A 26,582-nucleotide genomic window follows, 5' to 3' on the forward strand; every position below is an offset into this window, starting at 1 on the left:
GGGATATGTCGTGCGATACGTCGTGTTAGTACATGCACTGTAACCCTAAGTGTTCACTAACAGGGCTAATCTAGCGCCAATTTGACGCAGTCAGTCGCGTCAAACAAACCAAAAAAACCTCCTCTGAGATCTTGCTCTCTAAATTACGCCCGCAATTTCACGATGGCCGACTTCCTTCCCGTTGATGACGATATGGTCGTCGAGACTACCGAAGGCAAGGACCTGTCCGAACCGATTTCCGACCCTGCCATAGGACATCTCCCTCGTCCGACCAACTGGGCACCTACTGTTGAAGAGGAGCGAGTATTCTGTCGCTGGAAGAGATTCACGCTTGCTGAGCGCGCCAAAGAGACTTCGTGGGTATGGAACTAAGACATTGAAATCCAATCGCCTAGTACGAAGTTTGCAACGGCTTATATGTTTCCCCTGCAAATGGCTTCGTCAATTGCCCGCCGAAGTTAATATTCCGTATATTTCAGTACCACTGATTTTAAATCTCATATAGAATGAACATTCGGCGATTTCTCGTGCCACAAGGCGCATTTTTAATTCCGTTTTGAAAATCATGACGCGAAATTCGCGGATTGCGGGAAAGAGGGGTGTCGTGATTGGGTGGGGAGTGACGTTACGTCATTATTCATTTGTTGGATATAGCCCTGGCGACCCCTCAACAATCTCACGTCATACAGTAGACACCATCTGTCAGACAATTGGTTTCGCAGGGATCATTGGTGGCACCAGCCGATTGATGAGAATTATCTACAGGACAAAAGAAATCGAACAACCATGTGTTCGGGCACAGCCATTTAAGTTCATGTCGTTAGGATTATGCGACAGGCCAGATGTGAAACCGGATAGTTACATCCGGTCACACGAATGTTATGCGACACCATCTTCTTCTCAGCCATGCATCGCTGTAGTCCATTAGCATCTGCCTACTAGTTCACACGACGACCAAAGACCCTACGGAGCCTATTCCCACTCCATGTACTAGTATCCCCTCAATTGTCGAAAGGCTCCCGAAAGTACCTTGCCCCACATGACCCCTGTCATATGACAGGTATATGAGGGGAACCTAAAGATGCATCATTTAACCATTCTCGCCAAAATCGTCATACAAATCATTTCAAAGTCATCTATGAGTTCTCAATCAATACTGGGCGAGGCCCTCAATGCATATGATGATAGTAGCTTCATTAGAGAAGATGACAGCCGCCGCGAGCAAGAAGGGGATACCCAGGGGGTTAGGTAAGCAAGTTACGTACCCCTCTGTTTATCACAGAGGGGGCATCACAACCTGTAACTGCGTCACTGCTGTAACCACCTTGAGCAACTTGATTGCCTCATTTCTCCACCAATTGAAGGCCGAATAGCTTCAAATTAAAGCTAGACTTTATCCTTAATTGAAACCAACTATGCCTCGATTTTCAAGCAAAGAGAGCGCCGCTGCGGCGCGTGCGGCGCATGCGTATCTGTCGGGGGCATCAACCCCGCCGACAACTCGGGCGAACCCCTCACCAGGCAAATACAGCATCAAGGAGACAGCCGCGCTCCACCACGCAAATGTTGCCCTGACTAAGAAATATATATATCTATTGAAAGCTGGAAAGCCGCTGCCTTCTGACTCCAAAGGAGGGACTCCGACGGCGCTGACTGGGCCGGAAGAACGGGCTTTAGTGACCTTCATCCGTTCAGTTGAAAGGAGTGCTTTTGCGGTATCAGAAGCCTCTATCCGTAACTACGCCAGTTTCCTTCGAGGACACCGATTTAATAACCCACAGCCTCCTGTATCAGTATCGTGGGTACGGAGGTTTAAAAAGCGTCATCCAGAGCTTCAATATAAGTCCCCAAAAGTCCAAGAAGTCACCCGTGCCGCCGCCGAGACTGATATACACCACATCGACAATTGGTTCAAGGAATTCGACGCCCTGATGCGCACCCTTGGTATCCAAAAGTGCGATCTTTGGGACTTTGACGAGACCCCCTTACAAATTGGGTGGGTAAATGGTAGTATTAAGCTCTTTTCTACGCGGATGAAACGGAACACACGGACGACTGTCTTTCAGCCCGGGAATAAGGAGTCTTTGACCTCTGTTGATGCAGTCAGTGCAGCTGGGAAGTCAATTCCTTCGTTCCTAATACTCACGGCGAAGGTATTATTAGAGGAATATACCCGGGCTGATATTGACGGCCGGGTTGTCCTCACATTCACTGATACGGGTTTCAATAACTCTCATCGAGCTGTCCAGTGGCTGCAACACTTTAACCGCTATTCCTTTGCCGCCAGCGAGACCTTCGCCGGATCCTCTATTGAGGAGTGGTTTGGCTACCCAACGACTATCACGAAGTCCCAATTTGACGAGGAATATGCATTTAAACCTCGCTACCAAGTCAAGAAGGCTCCGACCTCGTACCGGCTCCTCCTGATGGACTCCTTTTCCGCTCATGAGGATCCTGAATTCCTATGGTATTGTGGGATGTTTGATATCATCCCGTACCGGCTCCCAAGTCATATGAGCCACCGTCTGCAACCTCTTGACGTAGGGGTCTATCAATACCTTAAGAATGAGCAAAAGTGCGCACTCAGGGACTTCATGATGGCCGGCGGTCTCCAGATCTCTCGATTCGACTTCCTGAACCAGTGGAATCGGATGTATGCAGCCGCCTTTAAGGCCTGTCACATATATGTCGGGTTCGAGAAGTCAGGGTTATCCCCTTTCAACCCAGAAGTCATCCTAGGTCCACTCCGCCGGCACGCTGAAGAGCGAGATAAGCCCCTATTCCCAGTCAAATTAAATAGGGATAAGGTGACCCCGAGGAGGGTCAAGAAGCAGCTCTCTGATCAGTCTATTCAAAGGTCTATATCCCTCCTTGATACACCAACGAGGAAGGTTATCCGGCACGCTGAAGCGTGCGTTGACCTCGCCATTGTGACTCAAAAGTCACATGAGAATAGCCTCGCTTTACACAAGGAACATATACGACTTGAGGGACGCCGCACACGAAGTCGACGGCAAATTAAGGGCGTCAAAGATGGTGCCTTTAGTGTAGATGAGTTAAAGCGTATGGTTGAAGCACGAGAGCGAGAGGATAAGAGACTAGAAGAGAAGAGACTGACCCGGCAGCAGAATAACCTCCTTCAGAGCCTTCGTGACGATGGCCGGCCTCGTCTCCGTGGCGGCGCGGCCGTGAAAGCAAAGCGGGAAAAGGCAGCGGCAGAAGCGGCCGCGATGGCTTCACAAGAGGCCAACCGCCAGAGATTGATAGATAAGTCAGAAAGGGATGTCCTAGAGTATCGCCGGCGCCTTTGGACCGAAGCTAACGAGAAAACCCGGCACTTCTACTATCGAATTTGGAGCCGGCACGTTCTTGAAGCTATTCCCGAGGCCGCCGACTATTTGGCCGACCTTGACAAGGCTGCAGCCTTGCGAGAGGCGGCAGCCTCGCGAGGTCAGCTAGATAACATACCTGAAGATGTTCTCTCGGTATCATCGGGAGACTTGACGCCGCTGTTGCCCGGCAACGAGGAGGAGGATCGTGACGATATTGAGATCATCATGAACACACAGATCGAGGGATTCACACAAGCCTCTTTGAGGGCCGGAAGAGGGGATTATTCGCCTGAAAATAGCGATCAGGAAGAGGATCTACTACGCCGAGAAGATTGGGGCGGATTCGGCTATGATCGCGTGCCTAATAACTACTCGGATGACGAGAGGGTCGAGGCGTGCATTGTGGTGGCCGGGATGACAATTCCCGTGCCGCAGTCGCGGGCCCGAGACTAGGCATCACATTCACTTATACACAACAATGTGGGAATAGCTTCCAGAAGGTTCAAATTGTCAGAATCAATTGATCAGATGAAGCGCTTTTTAATGATTATATTTTTATTAAAATTGGCCTTTAATTGGTGGAGAAATGAGGCAATCAAGTTGCTCAAGGTGGTTACAGCAGTGACGCAGTTACAGGTTGTGATGCCCCCTCTGTGATGAAAAAAGGGGTTGCGTAAATCGATTACCTAATCCCCCGGGTATAACTCTGACGAGACTGGCTTTATGATGGGCATGATTGCAAGCGGAATGGTTGTTACAGGCGCAGAAAGGCGTGGACGACCGAAATCAGTCCAGCCTGGAAACCGGGAATGGGTTACAGTCATTCAGGCCATCAATGCGGAAGGCTGGGCGATCCAGCCGTTCATCGTGGTTGCGGGCCAATATCACCTTGCTAATTGGTACCGAGAAAGCAACCTTCCGGGCGATTGGGCTATTGCGACGACCCAAAATGGCTGGACCGATAACGAGACCGGTCTCGAGTGGCTAAAGCACTTTGACCGGCGCACAGCCAAGCGATCGAATAGTCGCTATCGTCTTCGGATCCTCGATGGGCACGAAAGTCACCACTCAGTCGAGTTTGAGGAATATTGCAACGAGAACAAGATCATCACGCTTTGTATGCCGCCTCATTCATCTCATCTGCTTCAGCCACTTGACGTCGGGTGCTTTGGGCTACTCAAGAAGGCTTATGGTCGAGAAATAGAGCGTCTGATTAGATGCTCTATAACCCACGTTTCGAAGACCGAGTTCTTCCTGGCCTTTTACGCCGCATTTCAAGCCACGATGACGGAGGCAAATATCAAGGCAGGTTTTAGAGGAGCCGGGCTTGTTCCTCTTGATCCAGAAAGTGTGGTCTCAAAGCTTGATGTGCAGGTGCGGACTCCAACGCCTTTCGAGGAGGAGGCTAGCCACCCCAACCCTTGGGTTTCAAAGACCCCAAAGACCGTCCTCGAGGCTGAATCTCAGTCTAAATACCTTGAAAGACGAATCAGAAGGCATCAAAGTAGCTCCCCGGAGTCTATTCTAGATGCACTAAAGTCTCTTTCTAAAGGAACGAAGGCGGTTATGCATGAGATGGCGTTGATGAGGTCTGAGATCCAAGACCTTCGACGGGCAAATGAGACACTAAGCCGGCGGCGGAGGGCAAAAAGGACCCGCCTACAGAAAAGAGGGACGATGACTCTAGAGGAAGGTAGGGAAGCAGTTGGCCAGAAGGAGGTTAATGCGCAGGCGGTGGCCGAATCGTCGAGAAGTGGTGGTCAAGGAGGGTCGGCACGAGTGAAGGAAAGGCGTTGTGGAACATGCGGCAAGACAGGTCATAATACAAGAACCTGCCAGATAGTTGTCGTCATGTCTGGGGAAGAGTATAGCGATTAGTTTTAATTGATTGGATGATTTGTTGTGTTTTTATGGTGATTTCTATCTCAAAGGTTGAGATTTTTGGTCCACCCGCTTGTCTGGTCCACTCGCTTATCATGTACGTTAGCACATATTAAAGCAAGTTTGCTCTCGACGTCTTCATGGCCTTGTCACAAGCCTTGGATATCGACAGGAGGGAGATAAATCAATGGTTCAATCTCAATCTCGCCTCTGATTCAATTGCACCCAATCAAGTCACAGGTATGACAGGGTCCCGGTTAGATTAACCAACCCAGACGTTAATTGCTACTTCGTGTTGGACCGGCGCAGCTACAAGAACCATCGCCTGCCAAGCATGAAGCTAATGCGAGGAACTTGATCTAGCCAAAGGAGTAAGTTCCGCTCTCCTGCACCCGTTCTAGACTGCGAGGGCTGAGTGTCGGGAGGCGCCTAAGGCAGGTCTTTAGCAATGCAGTTGATTGGATACAAGCCTAGGCCCCCCGTATTTCTTCCGGCGCACGTAGTCGAGTGAACGGCACTCAGTACTCTCATCTTGCCAGCTCACTTCTCCCCGCCCCCAGTGCATAAATAAAAGTGGTCTAAATTGCATGCCCCTTCAAGGGCAAATCTCCCAGGTGCTCATCAAATACTTGCCCGGAACAAAGTTCCCGGCTGCACTTGGAGGGGAGCTAAAGTTTAAAGAACACGCTGCCATGCCGGGATGTAGTACAGTGGGGTGCGGGTTCAGCGTCAGTGTCAGGTTTGGACTTGCTCAACTTCATTCTAAAATTAGCTACTGGGTGGATCTATGCACAGTCTGAATACGGTAGTCTTCCTGCAGAATTGGGCGAAAGGCCGAGTATACGCACTGTGTTTAGTTGGTCTCGGTCGAAACTGCAATATCCCCTCGACTGTGTTAAGGCTCCAGTCGGGTCACTACAGGGATGTCTGACCAATGAAATTGCACAATATGAATGGTACGTTATTTCCTACCTAAATTAACCTGTGATAGAAGTCTCAACAATATTTTGAGTTACAAATAGCGACATCACAACGCTTACATCCCCACCTTGATTGATGCCTCTTTTTATTGTCGCCAGGTTCCCCGCATGTACCTATCATGTGACAGGGGTGATGTGGGGCTGAATACCTTCTGGAGCCTTAACACAATCGAGGGGATACAATTACTGACGCTGAACCCGCACACCACTGTAGCACTATGGAGGAGAGTTCAGCTAAAAAAGGCCAGATCATCTCAGATGGCACCGTCTGGAGGGCACACACTGTATTTTCCCCACTGTAGCCACTTTCTTAGAATTGTGGGCTGATGATTTCCGCCAAGCCACCGAACCGCATGGGGTTCGTTGATATGCCGGGTTCCTGTCATGGCAATACAATGATTGGTTTCCCGTGAGTCAGACCGTGATTACAAGAATCTGATTCTTATGCCAAGATTATCAACTCTCCGGCAGCCACGTGCTGCAAATCACCACTTGTCACTGGCTGGTGCCACAAATTCTAAAATGTGCTTCATTTAAAAAACAGCCATCTCCCACTCCTCATCCAACCACGCATTTTCCCACCCCCTGACCACTCGCTTTATGCTTCTTTCTTTTTATGTGGGTGTCCTTCTTCTCGCTGCGAAACGGCGGAGGTGTTCACAACATCTCCAGCGGGTCAGCAAGGGGATTCACTCTCCAAATTTGTCTCGCTATAGCCGTCAACTCAAGGACTGAGACTCTAGCACATTGGTGATATACGGCTAGTAATCAAGAACAGAAAAATGGCGATCCAACGGTCGGCAAGACTCAATACTGCCAACCTAGGTGCACGGTTCTGGAACACGATTGGGGAGAATTGGTATCTTGGTTTCACCTCATTCGGAGGACCGCCTGTCCATTTCAAGATCGTGAGTAGCCCCCCGCCGCCCTGGGCACGCTGGTCCCCTATTCTAACCAGCTAATCTCCTGATGAATCGGCTGGACCGGATGGGGGCAAGGGCAATGCATAACCGATGACTAATAGTAGTCTATGTTAGTTTCACGACAAATTCGTCGCTAAGCTTTCATGGATCGATGAGCAAGTGGTAGGAACTTATTCCAGTTGACTAGGGGCTTTGTTGTTGATATTGTCCAGTACCAAGAGCTCTTCAGTGTCTGCCAGGCATTCTCAGGCCCTGGCAGCACTAAGATGCATTACTGCATCAACCTTCTCCACGACGGCTTCCTCCCTGCTCTCTTCGGCTTCCTCCTCTGGAGGTACGTTTTAGTGGCCCGATCCTGCAGTAACAAGCTGAAAAATAGGTTCCCATCAGTCTCCCTGGGGCTCTGGGGATGTATGGACTTTCTGTCGGAGTCTCTAACATTGGCGAATCCCTTCCTCGAGCCGTTTATGCTCTCCTTTCCGGTCTCAATGCTGCTACTGTCGGTATCATCGTTCTCGCGGCCGTCCAGTTATCTGAGAAGGCCATCACTGACAAAATAACTCGCATCCTAGTTTTTCTTGGGGCCGCAGCCGGCATGATGTACAATGCGCTCTGGTATTTTCCTTTGTTGATGTTTCTAGCTGGCGTCGCAACGGTTGTTCATGACTTCCGCTGGCTCCACGGCCCTGTCAAAGTCATCACTGGGAGCTTCCAGAAGAGGGCCAAGCGGTCTCGGGATACATCAGAAGAAGGTGTCGAGATGCAAACCCAGCAACAAACCACCGCAAGAGATCACCCGGAGGAATCCAACGCAAGTGCTGGGCTGTCCAGCCCCAGCAAAGATAGCAACCGGTCGAGTCAGAGAATCGATGAAAATGGCACTCTCCCGCTTACCGAACGCGAAGCATCGACGGCTGAAGACCAGTCTCGGGTGGTACCTCAGGAACGACGTCTCAACATCAGTTGGAAGTTCGGACTGCTGCTTATTGTCCTCTTCCTGCTCTCCTTTGTTGTCGTCATGGTTCTACGTGGTACTTTACCACATAAATCACGTCTATATAGTCTCTTCGCCAATATGTACCTCGCCGGTACTATCATTTTTGGTGGTGGACCAGTGGTGATCCCGTTGCTCCGGGAATATATTGTCGCCGAAAACTGGGTTAGCCCTCGAGATTTCCTTATCGGACTTGCCCTCATCCAAGCCTTTCCAGGGCCCAACTTCAACTTCGCGGTTTATCTTGGCAGCCTGACTGCCATCAATGGTGGATATAACTCCGCTGCTGGCGCAGTCCTCGGTTTTCTAGGGATCTTCGTTCCTGGTCTGCTCACGGTGCACGGGACCATGGGTGTCTGGAGTGCGATACGAGGGTGGAGATGGGTCAAGTCGTCTCTCAGAGGAGTTAATGCGGCCGCTGTCGGTCTCATCTACACCGCTGTGTATCGTCTTTGGCAGATCGGCCACATCGATGAAGGTTTTCAGCAGGGCACCAGCCTTGCCGTGGATCCTTGGTGGGTCGTTGTGACAGCTACGAGCTATGTAGGTGGCTATTGGTTTCGGGTGAGCCCGCCGGTGGCGATTATTATGGGAGCCGTCATGGGTCTAATTTGGTACGGTGTTGTCTCAGACTAATGGTTAGCTGGCCTCCGAGTTGCGGTGTATTGAATGGCAACAAGGGAAGAAAAGTTTAGTAGCTAACCAGTCAAACTGCACTTTACTTCTTTTGAATAACATCGCATCTCCAGCTATCCAACACTATTTTTCTTGGAAGAGCTCTTCAAATGTGGTAAAAGCAAGGCGGTCCCGTCATTTGCAACTATACTAACATCTTGTGATAAAGAACTGCTCTTGGGAGCCAAAGCCAAGCAGTCGCCATGCTTCTCGGAAATCAATCATCTCGATATTAGATTAGATATCAGCGGGTATTCAACCTCTGTCGCACGAGCACTTCAAGACATAGATAGCTTTTTACCTACGTTTACTTATACATGCCATGTCTGTGGGCTTGGAACCGCCTCAGGGCCTCAGACTTTGGACGCTCGTTGGAGACTTCCAACGACAAAGTTCCGGACCCCTCGATGCCCCTGCTGTGGGTTAGCCGACTGGCCCATCATTTACCAGACGCATGCCTCTAATAATCGGAATTTTGGGCAGAGGCCACGAACATGGTGTTTGGGTCTACCCTTTCGGGTCGCCTTCTTAGTTACTCTTCGGGCCGCCAAGCTGGCTCGTGCACAAGTCCTGTCAGCGTATGTCCCGATGTGTCCAATACGCAAGACCCTGGCTTGGACAAGGCGGATTTGCCACCCACAGTCGCTACTAAATGCAGGCATACGCGCAGCTCTGTCTTGACTAGCAGTCCTCGCTTATCGACTAGACGTACGAGTGATTTTTTTAATTGGTTACCAAGTATTCCTATATCGGTTCATCAGAATTGCGTGATCACTCAAAGCGATTGCGAGATAACGTCTATAACCCCTGTATAAAGAGTCCGACCCCATTCCCCTCGACAACTTTTCTTCTTCTTTCGCAACACAACACCACGCCACCTTCGGAACCCACGCGATTCTATTATTGAGAAGCTTTTAGAGAATTTGTCGTGGACTAGCCAGCCTATTATCCCTAATTCAGAGGCTCCAAGCGCTCAAAGGGAAATAGGAGCTAATCTCACCTACGCTCTCTAAAACCAGCATCTGGTTATTCTTGCGTCAATCTGCGAGGGCTAGGCCACTCGAAAGAGTTCGATCACAACATGTCATCCATTATCTACATTGTCCGCCATGCTGAATCAGTCCACAACGTCTCCAAAGACTTCTCTCATCGAGACCCACCCCTTACAGCTCTCGGAATTACCCAAGCATCTGAGGTAGCCAAATCTTTCCCCAGCCCGGATTCCGTGGCAGCGGTTGTCGCCTCACCCCTCATCCGCGCGGTGGAGACGACCCTGGCGGCTTTCGCCCACATTCTCGACAAACAGGTCGTTGGGGATAGCGGCACAGATAATGGGGCCCGTCTCATTGTCGATCCCAACCTACAGGAACGTAGCACCTTATTATGCGACACAGGCTCTGACCGCGCGACGCTCGAGAAGCTGTTTCCGAATCTGAATTTCGGCGTACTCGGCGATCATTGGTATGAAAAAGAGGGAGCTTACACCGCTGATGATGCGGCGGTCGAAGCACGTGCGAAAGTGATGAGGGAAAGCTTACGCGATCTAACTGAGGAATTGGAGAAGAAGGGGAGTGCCGCTGAAGGGAAGAAAGACGTTATTGTGGTGACTCACGGGGCGTTCATGAAGTTTCTGGTGCAGGATAATACGATTGACTTGCCAAAGGCAGGATGGAAGGCTTACACAATAGGGAAGCAGAATGATGGCGAGGTGACCCTTCTCCCTGTAGACTAAAAGTCGGCGGCTGGCACAGTGAGGATGGAAGATGCACAAAGGGTGCCTGAGGAAATTTAAAATAAAGATGAGGCGGAGAACAATTCGGCCAAGTACAGACGTTGGTACCCGACTCGGCTCCCTCTTGATCCTGGTCTCCAATGAGAGACAAGCAGGAGACCAGAGGGGAAAGTCGAGTCTCATCGTATCCAACTTCGCATCCAGCTTCCAAAGCCAATTGAGCCTCGTACACTTGCAAATACTCTTTCACTTGAAAGAGAGCTTCGAACGGATGTAATACACAAGGGAGCATCGACGAGTGGTGAGTATGGGCGGTGTGGCGCAGATTTCCCCCGCAATAAGAAACGGGCTGTAGACGCGTGGACTATGCTGTAGAACAAGAACCCTGCCGGCCAGTATACGAAAGAAATCGACAAAACGATACCGCAACGGCACATCAAATCAATATACAACGACCTTTCACGAGAAGAGGCAACGATCTGGGCACAGTTACGGACGGACAAGAGTTAGCTAAACGTTGGCCTCGCAAAGATCAATGCCACCCCACCTGGCTTGTGTGATCGCGGACGACCGGAAACGACGCGGCATTTCTTGATCGAATGTCCTAAATGGCGAGAGGAAAAGAGAGCGTGTTGATGAAGGAAGCAACGTGATTAGAGTGCAACACCCCTAGAAGGCCCTCGTGCCGTCTCTCATGGCATTTTTCTCTTTCCCAATAATCTTGACGTGTTCCTCATAAAACTGGAGCATCTGAGTCGTGTCAGCACGGAAACCGACAAGCTAATGGTGTAACAAAGGGATGGACAACCTTTTGCGGACACTTCTTGTAGATGATCTCCGTGTTATGCTTGGTCTTCTGGCCGTTCTTCCAAATAAGATAAACGATCAACTTTCCATTGTCGTCTTCCTCACAAGCGTCTATCATCTCCATCTCATCCTCCCACGACCCCGAAGGAGGACTCCATTTCTTCGCTGTCGCAAGCAACGTCTCATCGGTAAGATGCGCCTTGTTTTGTCGCAATCGCTTAGGCCTTGTGCCTAAAGTGCCATTTGTCGTCCGTATACGCCTTTTGGTCTTGGCCGCTCTGTCTGATTCCTCGAAGATCTTGTGCCTCCCACCTATCGTGTCAAAATACTCATTGAGAATCTCGTCACCCGATACCCTTTAGAAAAGGCACTGGTAAGAAAATTGAAGGATAAAGCGGAGATGCCTAGTACGTACTTGAGATTCTCCTCGGGTTCCCAAGTTAAGTCTTTCTTGCTCTCAAAACCCTTCCACTTAACCTGAAACACGAGGTTGCCCTAAAAGATGTCAGTCATGGGCGCAGCTACCGTAAGCTATACGAAACACGGTCACATTTTTGTCAATCACGTGGTTCTTGATCGTCTCTACAATAAAACTGAGATTCGTGAGTATCATATGAAGGTCGTGGCAGACAAACAGCTTACAGGCCATCCTCAAGTTCGCCATCAACTTCCTCTTCATCACTCTCGCCCGTAGTAACGCCTTTGGGAGCTTCGACTTTGTCACGGTTAACAACCAACAGTGGGTTGTCTGAGGTTGACCTTCGGCTCCCATGAGTGAGAGCCGTAAATTTGCCCTGATTCGAAGGTTTGTCGTCGCTGGGCTCTGCAGGATATTAGCTCTCGTCTTGTCCGGCATGCGGCAGGAGCTGGCGTTGCGTTGGCGGGATTGGGTTTGGAGCGCAAACGTGACGCGCTCTCCATCTTGCATTGTGGCGAAACATTTGGGAGAGGTCGATAAAGGTGATTCTAAGGAGACAGAATCTTACCTGGAGGCATCCTGGAAACGGATGAATTGCGCGACTTTGAAATATTGCGGTGCCTCCCAAGGTGGAGCCCCCAGTATTTGGGTTTTGTTATCCACAGTTTAGCCGCTGGGGGACAACGGGAGCCACGTCTCAAAAGGACAGATGATTCACGCAAGGCGGCAGCCACAAGGATGACGGAGCACCTTTCCAGATCTGGGCAAGGCGGGTTGTAGTGAATGAATGAATGAATGAGATTTATTCCGCCCGGGAGGACTAACCTCATAGGGCCAAGTACGCTAAGCTATTTACAGTTTTACGCCATCCTGCTCGCGTCTCCCAGAAGCCCCACACTCTTCCTCATCCGCTGGTTGGTCTCGCCTCGCTTGACTCTATGTGACAGGCCTGCTTGAAGGCCAATTTCTCCAAGTGTTCAGCATCCTATCTTCAGCAGCTGAAGCATGGTCTGCCAGCTTGAGGTTGTTTGGTGTTAGTATCGCTAGGTTTAGCCGCTAAATGCTGTTGGTTAGTACGTCATCCAGTCTGGTTTGCATCAAGCCTCTTCGTGTCCATGGCGAACCTAATCGCCGACCGCACCGCCTGTAGGTTGGGTGCCCATTTTGGGCCATCTGATGCTGCCTTTCCTCCCAAAAAGAACGAGAGGTTTCCCATCATTGTTTGTCCGACTCGTCGCATGCCTTCTCGCTGCGCGTCCCATTTCGTACACCGGAATAGGAAATGTTCCATCGTTTCTGCTGCTTGTCCACAGTCGCACATGTCCGATTCCACTGCTCCAATCTTGTACAGGTAGCTGTTGATCCTAGCCATTCCCGTGCGCAGCTGTGAGAGCATGTCTGATTCGCGTCTCTTCAGTCCATCGTATAGGGGGCGTGTGTGTGCCTGGTAACGCCCTATCGATTCGCTTCGAGTACTTTCCGACCCCATCGGGCAAGGTCTTTTGTCGTTGCTGCTGTGCGATCGCTAGTCTCATCCGTGTGGAACGCACTTGGTATGTTGGTTTCTCCGGTCTCTGTCTTCCTCGTGCGGCTCTTCGCGCTTCCGCCTTTACCTCGCTGCCCACGGGGAAGTCTTTGGCTCCGGCTGGTACCCATAGCATCTTGACAATATTGCCACTCTTCTGGAGTCGTTCGGCATGCCTGTGGATCTCCTGGACGGTACATTGCCCTGACTGTTGTTGCGGCTGCGCGATCACCTGCAGTGCTGATCGGCTGCTCGTCATAACGGTCAACTGCCGGTGTTGGAGTCCATCCGGCATGCATCTCAGTGCCATCGCTATAGCTTCCAGCTCTGCCGTGTACACGTTCTGGTCGTCTCTGGAGCCGATCATAATCGAGTACCTGGCCACCACCTCGCCCGGTTTGTTGCTCAGAGTATCACGGACGATGCCGCCCATGCCTACCCTTCCTGCCTTCTCCGAGGCACTGATTGCCACCAGGATGCCCTCCATCCTGTTGGCGGTTTCTGTCGCCATATCTCGGTCGAGGTCATACCCGATGGGTAGGCGGCTGTGCCATGGTGGTAGTGTATATGCCTGGATTGTTTCCATACGCTCAACTGTGTTCCCTTCTTGTGCCAGCGCGAGCTTCTTCATCGGAGACAAGTATCTCCGGCTATTTGACATCTTGAGACCCGCGAGTGGGTGCGTCTTTGGTAGGGTATGCAGGTTGATCCAGAGCCTAGTGCCGGCTCGGGTATGACGTTCCCTTATCGTGGGGATACTTGCCTCTGGTTCCAGCACCGCCGTCGCTGCCGTTCGGAAGGCACCAGTGATCGCTTGGGCACCTACTTTCTGCGCTCTGTTCAGCCAGCTCAGTTCTCTTGTCCCGCACGCATGCGCCCACATGGTGGAGGCATAGTCCATGGTTGGTGCCACCGTAGCCGTGAAGAGCTGCCTTGCAGTCTGAGGTGATAGCATCTTGAGCCTCCTTAGGCACATGGCCGCCGACAGGCCCTTGGATGCTGCTCTTGCCATGTGTTCCTTGTACCGTAGCTTCGCATCCATCACCACTCCAAGGATCTTGGCGCTTTGTGTCGGTCTAACCTCTTTCCCTTTGATCACGAATGGCGTGTCGCTGGTGCGCTCGGCATTACGCGTGAAGTGTATGATGGTCGTCTTGTCACCTTCGAACGTTGCACCGCTCCGTCTTTCCCAGTCCAGTGCTCTGTCTATGATGGCTTGAATGCCTGCCCTATTCGTCTCCGCCGTCGGCCCCGTCACCCAGGCCGAGTAGTCGTCGACGAATGCCATCGAACCACCCGTTGAGTTGATTTTGCTCTGTACCAGGTCCGCGTTGAAGAACAGGAACAGGACCGGTGACAGCGTTGATCCCTGCGGAAGGCCCGCTTGGGGTAGCGGCCGTCGCTCCGATGTATGGTCGTTCACCACAATGCTTGCTGTGCGATCTGAGCAGAAAGCATCGATCCACTTGGCCAGCCACTGTGGTATGCCTCTAGCCTCCAGTCTCTGCAAAAGTCGATCCTTAAATACGCCGTTATATGCCCCTTTGACGTCGAAGCTGATGAGGCTAACCACCTTGCGGTTTCTCCACGCCTTGTAGATCTGCTCCTGCAGGAGCGGCAGTGCCTGCTCTGTCGATCGCCGTTTTCTTGCTCCAAAGTGGTTTGTGGGTAGTAGCCCGAACGTCTCGACGGCGTACGAGATCCTGTCCGCCACGACCGCCTCGAGAATCTTGCCTAGCGTCGACAGCAGTGAGATCGGTCTCCATGCTTTGGCGATCGCGTAGTCGCCTTTTCCTGGTTTCTTGAGCGGGATGATCTTGGCGCTCCTCCACTGGTCCGGTAGTACTCCATCTATCAATGACGTTCGGAATAGATGCAATACCCGGTCCTGGACCACTGGCCAAAGTTGTTTCCACACCATCGCTGGTAAGCCATCTTCTCCAGGTGCTTTCCATGCTTTGGCGGCCATGACTTTCTGCTCCACCTCGTCCAAGGTTATGTTTGGCATCTCCACCTCCGCCCGACGGGGCCAGATTCCTTCATCGTCGATGACGGCCGGCAGTGGCGGGAAGAATGCGCTGAGCAGCTCCTCGGCTTGCTCTGCCTTGTTCTTTGTTTTTGCTCGGGTTGTAGTGTGGCACAGGGCCGAGGGTGAACCACAAGTTCTCGCTCCGCTGACTAACTGACACGTGACGCGTGGGGCAGCAACTTACGGCTGCCTGGGTGGCGAGAACAAGCTGAGACTGTCCGATCTCAATGCTCCGACCCTAGATGAAGCAAATTCGCATAAATCGATATTTCTCGAAAAAAGATGACTAAAAGACGCTCCGACATGGACGTGTCGGCTTAATGACTCGCAACAACCTTGCAGAGCACCTATCCTGGCTGTTGAACGACCAAGGCCGCTACAAGCCTGTAATACCACCGTTTCTGAGGGGCAGTGATGCCTCCCAAACTGGGTTGTCCCAGACACAACACTCAGACTCTCAAGAACGACGACGCTTTCAATCTGAACCATCTAATCGACTTGAAGACGAATCACATTTAAACGACGCCGTGTCGACTACACCTTATCGGCCGGGCGGGCTTGGCGCGAGGTTTCGGGATACGGACCAGGTGATAGTGGAGGACGACACCATGGCCCGCCTCAAGTCGAGTTCGAAATCCAGGAAGCCCAGTCTTGTTTCAAGGCCCCAGCAGCTTCTCAGCCCCTCTTGCATCACCCCTAATCGCTTGACCCCACAAGATGCTTCTGCCAGGCGCCCCAACCCCAGTAAGTACCTGGGTGCCGTAGAGGCAATTCAAGCTAATTGGGTGTTTCCAGGTACATGGAGCCCGGAGCCTAGCAAGACACAAAGCCCACCACCGGAGAAGGCCCCGGCTCCGGCCCGGGTCCGAACCCTTCGTACGAGCAGCCCCGATTTCCCCGACCTCAACGCCGATGGTCTGGAGTACTTGGACCTAACCAACGATGCCTTTGACTCCCCCGACTCGCTATCGTTCAGCAGCGATGCGAAACTCTGGCGCGAAGATTACACATCTCGACCAAATCTAGTGGCCTCGGGCGGTAGAAAGAGAAAGAGCAGTGAAATCAGCGAGGAAGAATTCAGCGACCTGGGCGATTTCCCAGACATCTACGAACTTCTTGGTACCTATCCTCCCACTCCGAGCCCTGGGAGTCGATCAGGAACACGTCGAAGAGACGGGTCTCGCAGCAATCGAACACGCCGAACCCGCGATGGCTTCAAAAACCATCTGTCAACCGAGATTTCACTCATCAGCGAGGAGGACGAAGATGACATACTATTGCCTTCAAGATATGCACACAGTCCGCTTGCTCGTGAGCAATCCCCTCGGAAAGCGTTACCTGTCATCGACACTCAACCTCCCTCGAAGGGAGCAACAAGCCCTTTGAAGGAGTCTGCTGTTAGTTCTGAAGCTTCCAATCCAGTCCATCAGACCAGTTCGCTTCCTCCTCGAATGGAGGATGGCAGGGATGAGCCGTTCAGTCCTGGCTCCGACGAAGAATCTTTGACACCCCCTTCCCACAGTAGCTCAATCGCTATCTTGAAAGTCTCTACGAACAAGCCAGCACAAATCTGTACTCATGCAGCGCCGACAGCTGTGCCTGCAGCCCAGCTAGACTTTGCTTCGCCCTCCCAACGCCACACTACTCCTGGAATAGCCGCCCCCAGAGTACGCGCCATTGCGTCGAACAGCTCGCAGACTACTAAGGTTACCCCTGAAGATTCGTTCAATGAACCTCCTAGTAAAACCCCTCCCGAATCAAGTAAAGCATTGGTTCTTCTGAATCAGTTGAGTTCTCAACCATCGACCTTGACTAAATGGAGTGAGTTCATGGACAAGCTCATTCAGCAAAACGATAAGAATTTCATAAGAGCGATTAATGAGCGCTGGCCGAAGGAAAAGCGAAGTGAGGTTAAGTCAGAAAAAGAGCGATTGTTACGACAACAGAAGGCCTTCAGACAACTCGCTGCCCCAACGGATGAGTACAGAGCTCTTTGTAGGAAACGCGAAGAGCTTGCGCAAGTCATTGCTCAAGCCTACGCCCAAGGCCTTGACACGGATGAGGACGAAGTTCGACTTGATGACCTCACCGATGAAATCCAGGCGGTGGAGCAGGCCCTTCTCAAAACAATCGATGACACTGGGCTAGATGTAGCTGGCTTCCTTGGGACTTTCCAGGAACCAACGTATGGCCGCCCTCCTGCATCAGTCATTGTGATGGGCACTCAACTAATGTTTCAAAGCAGTGCCAACATGTCTATGGTGTCGAATGTTGCCACACTAGCAAGCGAGATGGGTACGCGAGTGGCTCATGAGACTCAGCTTCCCAAATCTTCTCGGAACCAGCAGTACCCGGCTGCATCGAGGATTAAGGCCTCGCAAGGGATGAGTGTTCTCGCCCAGGAGGACAATGCTGTTTCAGCTCCTCCTTTCTCAAAAGACACCGCGAAACCCTCGAATGCACCTTACCAGCCAAGACCTGCAACGAGACCATCAGTGGTGGATCCCATGCCTGTGGATGCAGAATTTGATATCGGTGACGACGGCTTCTCTGATCTGCATGAACTTCAGCTCCAGCCAGTGCTCAAAGCTGCAAGGAACTTGGTACCAGGCAGTCGAAGTCCGCCTCAAGCGACACATCGTCGCCCTGGCGATGAATTCAGTGACTTCAGCGACGATGAGGAAATGCTTGCTTTTGCACAGGATTATGAGACCCGTCAATCCCACGCTCCCGTCTTGCAGGACTTTGGAAAGATCTTCTCGGAGACATCTGGAAACGCTGGAGCTGTTGCAAAGCCTCGAGCCTCGTCAAAGGAGCCATTGCCCTCAGTAGCGCCAGAGTCAATCCCTGGCAAGCTGATGAAGCACCTGTGGTCACCTGAAGTTCAAAGGATGCTTAAAGACCGGTTCAGAATGAAAGGATTCCGCCATAATCAGCTTGAGGCTATTAATGCCACATTGGGGGGTAGAGACGCCTTCGTTCTTATGCCAACGGGTGGCGGCAAGTCTTTGTGCTATCAGTTACCCTCTGTTATCAAGACTGGCAAGACTCAGGGTGTTACCATTGTGGTGTCGCCTTTGCTCAGTTTGATGCAAGATCAAGTCGACCACATGAAATCTCTGGGCATTCAGGCTGTTGCATTCAATGGCGAGTGCTCTGCCGAATATAAGAGACAGGTGATGACTGCTTTCGAGGAGAGAAGCCCGGAGGACTACATTGAGCTCCTGTATGTTACCCCCGAGATGGTGAGCAAGAACGTTACCTTCAGCAATGGGATGCGAACCCTGCATGACAAAGGTAAACTTGCACGCATCGTCATTGATGAGGCTCACTGCGTCAGTCAATGGGGCCATGATTTCCGGCCAGACTATAAGACTCTGGGCCAAGTCCGCCAGAGATATCCTGGAGTGCCGGTCATGGCTCTCACAGCCACCGCGACGCAGAACGTCATCGTCGACATCAGGCACAATCTCGGAATGGACAACTGTCAAACGTTCTCACAGAGCTTCAATCGTCCAAATCTATACTACGAGGTTCGCGGAAAGACAACTAATGCCAAGTGTATGGACGAGATCGCGTCGCTGATCAAGTCCAAATATGCGAATCAGAGTGGGATTGTCTACACGGTCTCACGAAAGAACGCAGAAATGGTTGTGGAGAGTCTCTCGGACCAAGGTATCACCGCCAGGTATTACCACGCAGGCGTCGATCCCCAGGAGAAGGTCGAAGTGCAAACTGCCTGGCAACAGGGCCAGATCAAGATTGTGGTTGCAACAATTGCGTTTGGCATGGGCATTGATAAGCCAGATGTGAGGTTTGTCATACACCACGGGCTTCCAAAAAGCTTGGAAGGATACTATCAGGAGACCGGTCGCGCAGGCAGAGACGGAGATCCCTCTGACTGCATTCTCTTCTATGGCAAGCAGGATATAAGGATCCTGAAGAAGCTGATCGCTGAGGGTGATGGCAACAAGGAGCAAAAGGAGCGGCAGATGTCTATGCTCAACCGTGTTACGGCATTTTGTGACAACAAGTCTGATTGCCGACGGGCTGAAATTCTTCGCTATTTTGGCGAGGACTTCAGTGCAGCGCAGTGTGGCAAGACTTGCGACAATTGCAAAGCTGGTTTGATCTTTGAGCAACAAGATTTTTCTGAGTACGCCATTGCTGCCATCCGAGTTGTTCAGGCGCAGAGGCGGATTACAGCGGTGCAATGCGCCGACATCCTCATCGGGAGGAAGTACCCCCCTTACGAGGCACGTCGCTCAGACGACTGGTATGGAATGGCAAAGAGCCTTAAGAAGCATGAGCTTGTTCGCGTACTCGAAAAACTGTTAGCCGAGAAGGCATTTCATGAGAACAACCAAGTCGGAAATCATGGCATGGCAATCCAGTACCTGAAACTCGGATCGACATATCACCTGTTTCTCTCAGGGCAGCGGAAGCTCATGTTATCGATTCAAGTACCGGAAAAGGGCGCAACTAACAAGCCTTCCAAGCCCCAGTCGAAGCAAGCCACCAAGAAGCCGAAGGATCAGGGTGTGACCGCCATGCCGTCACCATACGTGTCTTTACCCGTTGGGCGACGGAGAAAGAAATCGTGTACTATGGAAAGCGACGATGAGAATGGAGCCATGACCCTGAACGGCTATGGGAATGATGGGTTCATTGTAGATGATAACGTGGAAGAGGCCTTTGAAGAGCTGCCTGACCACCAACCACTGAAGTCGCTCTCGCGGTCGCCTGGGCTTCCAATATCCATAAGCACCGAGCTGGAGGACTTGAACGAAATACACCGGAATATTGTCGACGGTTTCGTCCAGGAAGCAAAGGTAGCAGAGGAGGAAATCCGAAAGCAGAAAGGGCTCAGAGAGCCACTGTTCACCGAGAAGGAGCTCCAAGTCATGGCAATACGGTGGACAACTTCTCTTAACAAGATGTCTAAGATTCCAGGCATCCAACCTGACAAAGTCATGGATCATGGACCAGAGATCCTACGTATCTTGCGGAGATACTACAGCGGGTACCGTGAGGTCATGGATCCCAAGTGCTCTGGGGGTAATGACCAGGAGATTGTGGATTTGATAAGTTCAGACGTCGAGATGGGTGAGGATGCCTACGAGGACGAGGATGGGGAGGATTCTCCCTACTTCAACACCAACAGGCACGCCGATATTCAGGCCTGGCACGGCAAACTTAAGAACCTTGGCAGCCAGCCAACTCAAAGTCCGCCGAGGACATTCGATAAGAGCGGTGGAGGTGACAAACGATGTTTGGAGAACAAGCAACGGGCCAGCAAGAATTGGACGGGTGGAGTGACGAAGCGGAAGAGTACCGGCTCCGGCCGCAAGGCTAGCAGCTCTTCTATGGCGGTCCAGGCGATCAGCAGCGCGATAAAGAAGATGCAGCGAAACAGTGGCATCAAGGCGATGCCATTGTAGGGCAAGGACCCAAGCTTTTGCTCTAGCACGCAGGCTTGGCCAAAGGTACTTTTGGGGGCCTTTAATGGGGCAATAGCCCGTGGAAGCTGCGGCAGCTCGCAGGAGGAGTCATTGACTAGGAAAAGGGGCCCTTAATTGGGAAAATAGAGGTACTTTCCAATTCACTCAATTTACTTTCAGGATCTTGCGACTCGCTCGCCGGCAGGCACCACAGGCACTTGGCGGGGCTGGGATGGCTGACACTGTGCTGTGCCATTAGGAGCCCAAGAGCACTTTTACTGTGGATGTGTATGACTGCATGGCAAATTTAAGGGCTGGACCAGGGAAGACGGATCCTTCAGTCTTGCAGGTTTGATCTAATCCAGGGTAGTCCCGATTTTTAGGGCTGTGGTTGCTGTACTTTAAATATACCTTGCTTTGAAAGGCGCACACCAACACTGTAGGTAGTTTCTATCATTCGGGTAGGGCATCGGAGTCAATGGCGTGGCATTCCAGAATGCTTGAAAGGACCGGAGATTATAAGGCTGAGCGATGGCACCAGCAAGTTGGCTGCATGTGTTAGGGTAACAGTCAATGTCCTTGGCATCGTGGAGTCAGCAATCAAACCCGCATCAATTCAAGCTTTGTAGCCCCCGTGCAACTCGACTACTCCTATCCTAGCGTGGTAATTCAGCTTGGATGCATCTCCCACTTCGCTGACGCCATGGTTCGATTCTTATCCGGACAGCTATAACTGTTGAGGGGTGGAGGGCGAATAAAGCCGAAGTAGCAGGTCGGAAACCGGGCACATTAAAAACGGTGGACGTGGGCGACGTAGTAAAAAGAATGAAACACCTCTACCATTGAGCCATGCCCATTATAATTCTTTGTTATTTGATGCGGCCCACTTAGCTTGCATCTACATCGAGTAATATTACGCAAGTCCTCCGAGACCGGATGAACATGGGGTCCGAGCCACATATGTGTAACGCTCGAGCCATCGACGAAATACCCTAGTCTAATGCGACCCTTATCACATGTTGAGATATTATCCCTTGAGCTGTGGAAAACCTCCCGCCAGGTCACAGCGGGGGGGGTGCAGCCAATTAAAATGCATCGGGTCAAAGATACCTCCCCCCCCCCAATTTAGCCTATGATAGAAGTACCAGCAATCTCTCGAGTTACAAATCGCTACATCACACTGCTCACATCCTGTCGCAGGGTAGGCATGATCTTCACGGCCTAATGAAACAACTGCGTTAGTAATCTAGCCGTATGCTTTAAGTAACTCTGCGGGATGGAGTACCCCGCACAAGAGACAACCTCAGACAACAATCAATCAACACACTGCTGCTGCCCATTATTCTTTGCCTGATCCTTGATCCTTTCAGCACGCTCAGTGCGACACATCCCCAAATCGATTGACGCCTTCTTTTGTTATAGCTGACCGGCGCCAAGGGCCTCCTTGCACTTCTTGACCTCGGCTGCCCTAATTGAAGCCCCTTGCAAGCAAGGCAATCTGATTTTTCCCTCTTCGGACGTGTTTATGTTGTGTCACGGGCGTAAATTCGTCTCCGGCTCGAAAAGTCCGCCTTGACTAGCTTTGCGGATGGAAGGTCTTGAAGACCGCGTTATATAGGCATTCCCTCCACTTCTTCTGGCTTGTATAACGCTCCCAAGCCGGCTCCCCGTGCAGCTGTAAGAGGAAGCTATTCATTAGGACTATATCCAATAAGAAGGTCCAAGCAATAGCCTGCCAAGCGCCCCGGCGGATAGGATGATCATAGCCTAGATATGACCTCCTTTGGTCGCCTCGGTCAACATGACTCATTTCGTCATTGTAGGAAGCGGCAATAGTAGGGATCGATATAAGCTTGACCGGCTCACCACTAAAAACGCGCTGTATTGGCCGTGCCATGGGGGTCTTCGTTGACGGTCTCCTCCTCCAACGATCACATCTCTCATCACCAGTAAAGACGGTTGAAAGGAGCAATACGAGGGCATTATCCTTCCAAGCGATCTGATCGACCTAGAGAAGAAGAAGGCAAGTCATCAGCCGAACTGTAAGGAAGAATGTCGAGTCTTCCTACCTGATTATTGGCCGTTGGGATGACCTTGATCTCACTGAATTGGAACCCTGACTTCCCTGCCTTATCGGCCTTTTTGGCGTCTGCAAGACCTTTGTAGATGCCACAATTAGGCCGGGCTGTGCCAGTTGCACCGTGGCCGTGCTGACGAAGGGAGCGGAAGAGGTCTGGCGACAAGAAGAGGTTATCCACGAAGACGTGATATGTCGACTCCGGAAATAGGTTAATAAGGGCAATAACGACGCTTTGGGTCGAGTTCAACGCCATGATCTTATCCCCAGCTTCTGTGATGACGTGGATAACTTCCTTGACCTCGTCAACCTCGTTAGGAGCCCTCCGTTGGCTGCCTCTTCCCTTGCCTTTCCTCCTCCCTCGTTGTGATGCCGGCTTCTTCCTCTCAACACCAACTGGGCCGTATTTTGCGCCAGGTTGGTGCCAAATCCACCTCATGAAGAGGCCTAGCTGGGCAGCTATCCAGACTTTGAGACCTGTGTCGATAGGCTTACTGGGGACGTATGCAACTTGCTTATTCCTTCCGGTATATCGGATCATGCCCTCGTCTACGGCAAGATGTGAGCCCAGATCACAAAGCTCTGTTGTTGCGAGTTGAATATGTTGAGACGACAGCTCAACGCACTGGAAGACAATAGGAAAATCGTCATCGTCAGTGAATTTGGTGTGGTCAAAGAGCCGGAGATGACGATGAAGGAGTTGAAATCAGTCATAAGTCATGAACTTAATTATCGAGTGTTCAGGCCGCTGATTCCCTAGCTGAGAGGTCTTCCAATGGTCTTCGACTGATATTTCGCCGTGGACTCCTATATAAATAAGGATCGCAAGCCAGATATATATCTCTGCAGCCGTAGTTGGCTTCCAGGCGCGGAGGCGTGACTTTTCTGTTATTTCGTGTTCTTGGCTATCAATAACGCCGCTCTGGAGTAGGCTATTGACCCAGTCATTAGTGTATTTGACCCAGCTATTGACTAGGGAAATAGGTATAAAGTGTTGGAAAAGGGACAGCGGGTTCTGGGGCAGCTTATTGACGAGAAGCTCTCGTCGCGGCACTTGGAAGGGTTGAAAATCGAAGCCCCGGACTTCGACAGGCGGACAAGCCGGTCTTCGGGTGCTATCACCCTCATGCTCTTGAAGGCTATTATCTTCATTGATAAAGCTGCTGTCATCATACACGTTGAGAGCCTCCGCCGAGATCTCTATAGGTACCGATTGGGAAGTCATTGATCAATCCGAAAGAATTTCTATGAGGATGTAGGTGGAATCAATCAATGACGCATCATAAGGTTCCCCTCATGTACCTCTCAGGGGTTGGGGCGGATGTGGGGCTCGGTACGGCCGGGAGGTTTTCCACAGCTCAAGGGATACAGTCGCCTTGTGTTTGTCAACCGCTCCCAGAATGCTAGCCACCCACGGAGCCTGGGTTGTGGACGACGTAGTAAAGAAGGTAAGGATCCTGGAAAATTGGATAGAGATAACCTCTCAATGCTGCAGATCTTGAGGCAGGTGAGTATGGAAGGAAAATATATATATATATGGAAAACATCCGTTCCCCTAATCCCCAAACAATATCACTGCACCAGGTCTGAGATAACGCGTCCGCCCCCGAGGTTCTCTGTAATGGCACCATATCACCTTGCAATTCTAGCCCCGCTTTAGCCCATTTTCATCCTTGCTGTGGTCGCACCCGGCGCTACTACCGCCGACATTAGGCTCGCTGCGACTTCTCGTCGAATGCCTGCACATATCGGCTGGACTCATGGACGAGGTAGTTCTGGATGAGGGTGCAGTTGCATTCCGAGTGCTGTAGAAGTTGCATCTTAAGCTCATATATCTCGAATGACAGGTCGGCCACGCAGGTGGATAGATCGCGGTGAATACGCTCCAGGTCCTGCTCCCTGGACTCAAGTCTAAGCTGTTCTTCCCTCTGCTTGGCACGGAGCTTATTGGATGCGATTCGATTCTGTTCCTGGATTCTTTTAACGCGACTGTTGCCCCGTTGGGCTAGATGAACGCCGTTGCCGCTGACATGTCTCGTCCGATGTACAGTTGAATGTCTTGTCGTCTTCTTTGCTTGTGCATTGATGTCTCTGTCACCTAACGGAGTTCGGCTAGTGGATTTGCGAGACGCAAGATTGTCAGGGTAGCAATCTTGCTTTGGATTTGGATTCCTTAATGTCGAGGATGAGTGCCAATGGCCTTGGACGGGAGACGCTTCCTCGGAAACCCTGTGCTCAGAAACCGAGATTGGGGGCGTATGCTCTATAACATGATTGAGGCCGTTCCACGGATTCGTATAATCGACCACATGGCTGATATCATGCCAATGGCCTGTCAAGCCGGTGTTAGAGTGAAATAAGGAGCCATCAAATAGAGGACCAGTTTGCGTATAAGCACTATTTGCCGTGCTGCTGTTGTCTTCTGATGAACATAATGGAACTCGCTGGTTTACCGACAACCATTGCTCCCATAGAGGAGATTCGGAGGTGTAGGACATCCCGAAAGTTGAGTCGTTTTCCATGTCACTCGGCTCACCCAAGGCGCTATCGTCCGTGATATCAAGAGTGACCACGAGGTATATTTCTATGCAAGGTCAACTGATGGCCAAAGCAGCGGGAGAAAGAGCTAAGAAGAAGCACTGACCGTCCAGAAGCGCCTCAAATAACCGTTGGGCTGTATTTTTGTGCCAGTGATGATTCTCAGTAAATGAAGAACCGCGTAATGGAAGCTCAGGATGACTGAAGGTAACAGAAACTACTGCACTGATTCTCACACAAGCCGTTGCAAACGAACTGACCTGCAACATATAATCGTAGTAGGAAACAGGTCGTGGAGCAACCTACAAGGGAACTGTTTTAATTGCTCAGATCGACCAGGTCTCGAGGAGCGGCGGAGAGGGTGAGGTGGAAGTTAAGGACGTGAAAATGAATGGATAGCAACCCATGTCTCAGTACCATTGAAACGCCATGCTCGGAAGAAATTGCCCGGAAAAGGTGGCCAGGGTTCGAAACTTGGGTGCTCGATCTGACATCCTGGTTAGAGGTCACACAGTCCGACTCACTATTTGCCAGGAGGGATGGCGCTTGATGGATAATGGGGCTGGAACTGCATGTGCACCATTCACGCTTGCAAGAGGCCGGTCAGGCTTGCTATCCGTGCGCTCGCTCTGAAACAGGCACACTTCTTTCTCACCAGTCCAGAGAGGGGATAGTGTATTGGGTAGGGGGCTCGGCGGGAGGCCTAAACTCTTAGTGTTGGAGGCCGTGCGAGAGTCTGAGGAGCCCGCCTATTGGGCAGCCAAGGTTGAAGCATGTCCGTGGCTCTAACTGCAGAGTTGAAATGGAGTACTCCGTAGTCAAGGGATTTTTAAGCTAATTTGGCACAGCCCATGCGGCCTAACGTGCAAACACCTCTGGGATACGCCTGTGTGATGGGACAAGCTAAAGTCTACCAGTTTTGTTTTTTTATTAGATGCCACGTGCTCTCGCAGCCAGTGTTTATTCCGGAACCACGCTTGAATCCTGGTCCGCCGGATGAGATGCTGTCTCGCACAGCTCGTCAGAGGTGTAACACAGGGTGCCAGTGAAGCTTCGTATTTGATGCTGTTTAGGATAGGCCGTTGCGCGAATGTAAATCTTACCCTTTCACCGAGTTGCTCACATTTTCCCGTAATTGTTGATTTAACCCCTTTGACCTGCAGCTTCACGAGCACGTGTAAATACTCGTTCTGCGCACCCATGTCCAGCTATCTGGTTCGGGACGCGATG

The 26,582-nt window shown here is 51.3% G+C and overlaps 5 protein-coding genes across 5 annotated transcripts; 3 read left to right on the forward strand and 2 right to left on the reverse strand.

Annotated features, from left to right (window-relative positions):
• Window positions 1–6,975: 6,975 nt before the first annotated feature.
• Window positions 6,976–8,746, forward strand: NCS54_01465300 (Hypothetical protein; the record flags this gene model as incomplete). The annotated part of the gene is made up of 4 exons (XM_053159791.1): window positions 6,976–7,101; window positions 7,231–7,278; window positions 7,329–7,450; window positions 7,507–8,746. 4 exons carry the CDS (start codon window positions 6,976–6,978, stop codon window positions 8,744–8,746), a joined length of 1,536 nt encoding a protein of 511 aa, XP_053015766.1.
• A 1,120-nt stretch (window positions 8,747–9,866) lies between these two features.
• NCS54_01465400 (Hypothetical protein) lies at window positions 9,867–10,517 on the forward strand (the record flags this gene model as incomplete). Its single annotated transcript, XM_053159792.1, has 1 exon — window positions 9,867–10,517. The coding sequence occupies one exon, from the start codon at window positions 9,867–9,869 to the stop codon at window positions 10,515–10,517; it is 651 nt and encodes a 216-aa protein (XP_053015767.1).
• A 669-nt stretch (window positions 10,518–11,186) lies between these two features.
• NCS54_01465500 (Chromo domain-containing protein) lies at window positions 11,187–12,320 on the reverse strand (the record flags this gene model as incomplete). The annotated part of the gene is made up of 6 exons (XM_053159793.1): window positions 11,187–11,267; window positions 11,326–11,680; window positions 11,740–11,819; window positions 11,875–11,917; window positions 11,967–12,147; window positions 12,311–12,320. 6 exons carry the CDS (start codon window positions 12,318–12,320, stop codon window positions 11,187–11,189), a joined length of 750 nt encoding a protein of 249 aa, XP_053015768.1.
• Window positions 12,321–13,106: 786 nt separating this feature from the next.
• On the reverse strand, window positions 13,107–15,236 carry NCS54_01465600 (Hypothetical protein; the record flags this gene model as incomplete). Its single annotated transcript, XM_053159794.1, has 1 exon — window positions 13,107–15,236. The coding sequence occupies one exon, from the start codon at window positions 15,234–15,236 to the stop codon at window positions 13,107–13,109; it is 2,130 nt and encodes a 709-aa protein (XP_053015769.1).
• A 668-nt stretch (window positions 15,237–15,904) lies between these two features.
• NCS54_01465700 (ATP-dependent DNA helicase hus2/rqh1) lies at window positions 15,905–20,737 on the forward strand (the record flags this gene model as incomplete). Its single annotated transcript, XM_053159795.1, has 2 exons — window positions 15,905–16,040; window positions 16,092–20,737. 2 exons carry the CDS (start codon window positions 15,905–15,907, stop codon window positions 20,735–20,737), a joined length of 4,782 nt encoding a protein of 1,593 aa, XP_053015770.1.
• Between the last annotated feature and the right edge of the window lie 5,845 nt (window positions 20,738–26,582).

Source organism: Fusarium falciforme, chromosome 13 (assembly GCF_026873545.1).
Source record: "Fusarium falciforme chromosome 13, complete sequence".
In the NCBI taxonomy this organism is placed as follows: Eukaryota; Fungi; Ascomycota; class Sordariomycetes; order Hypocreales; family Nectriaceae; genus Fusarium; species Fusarium falciforme.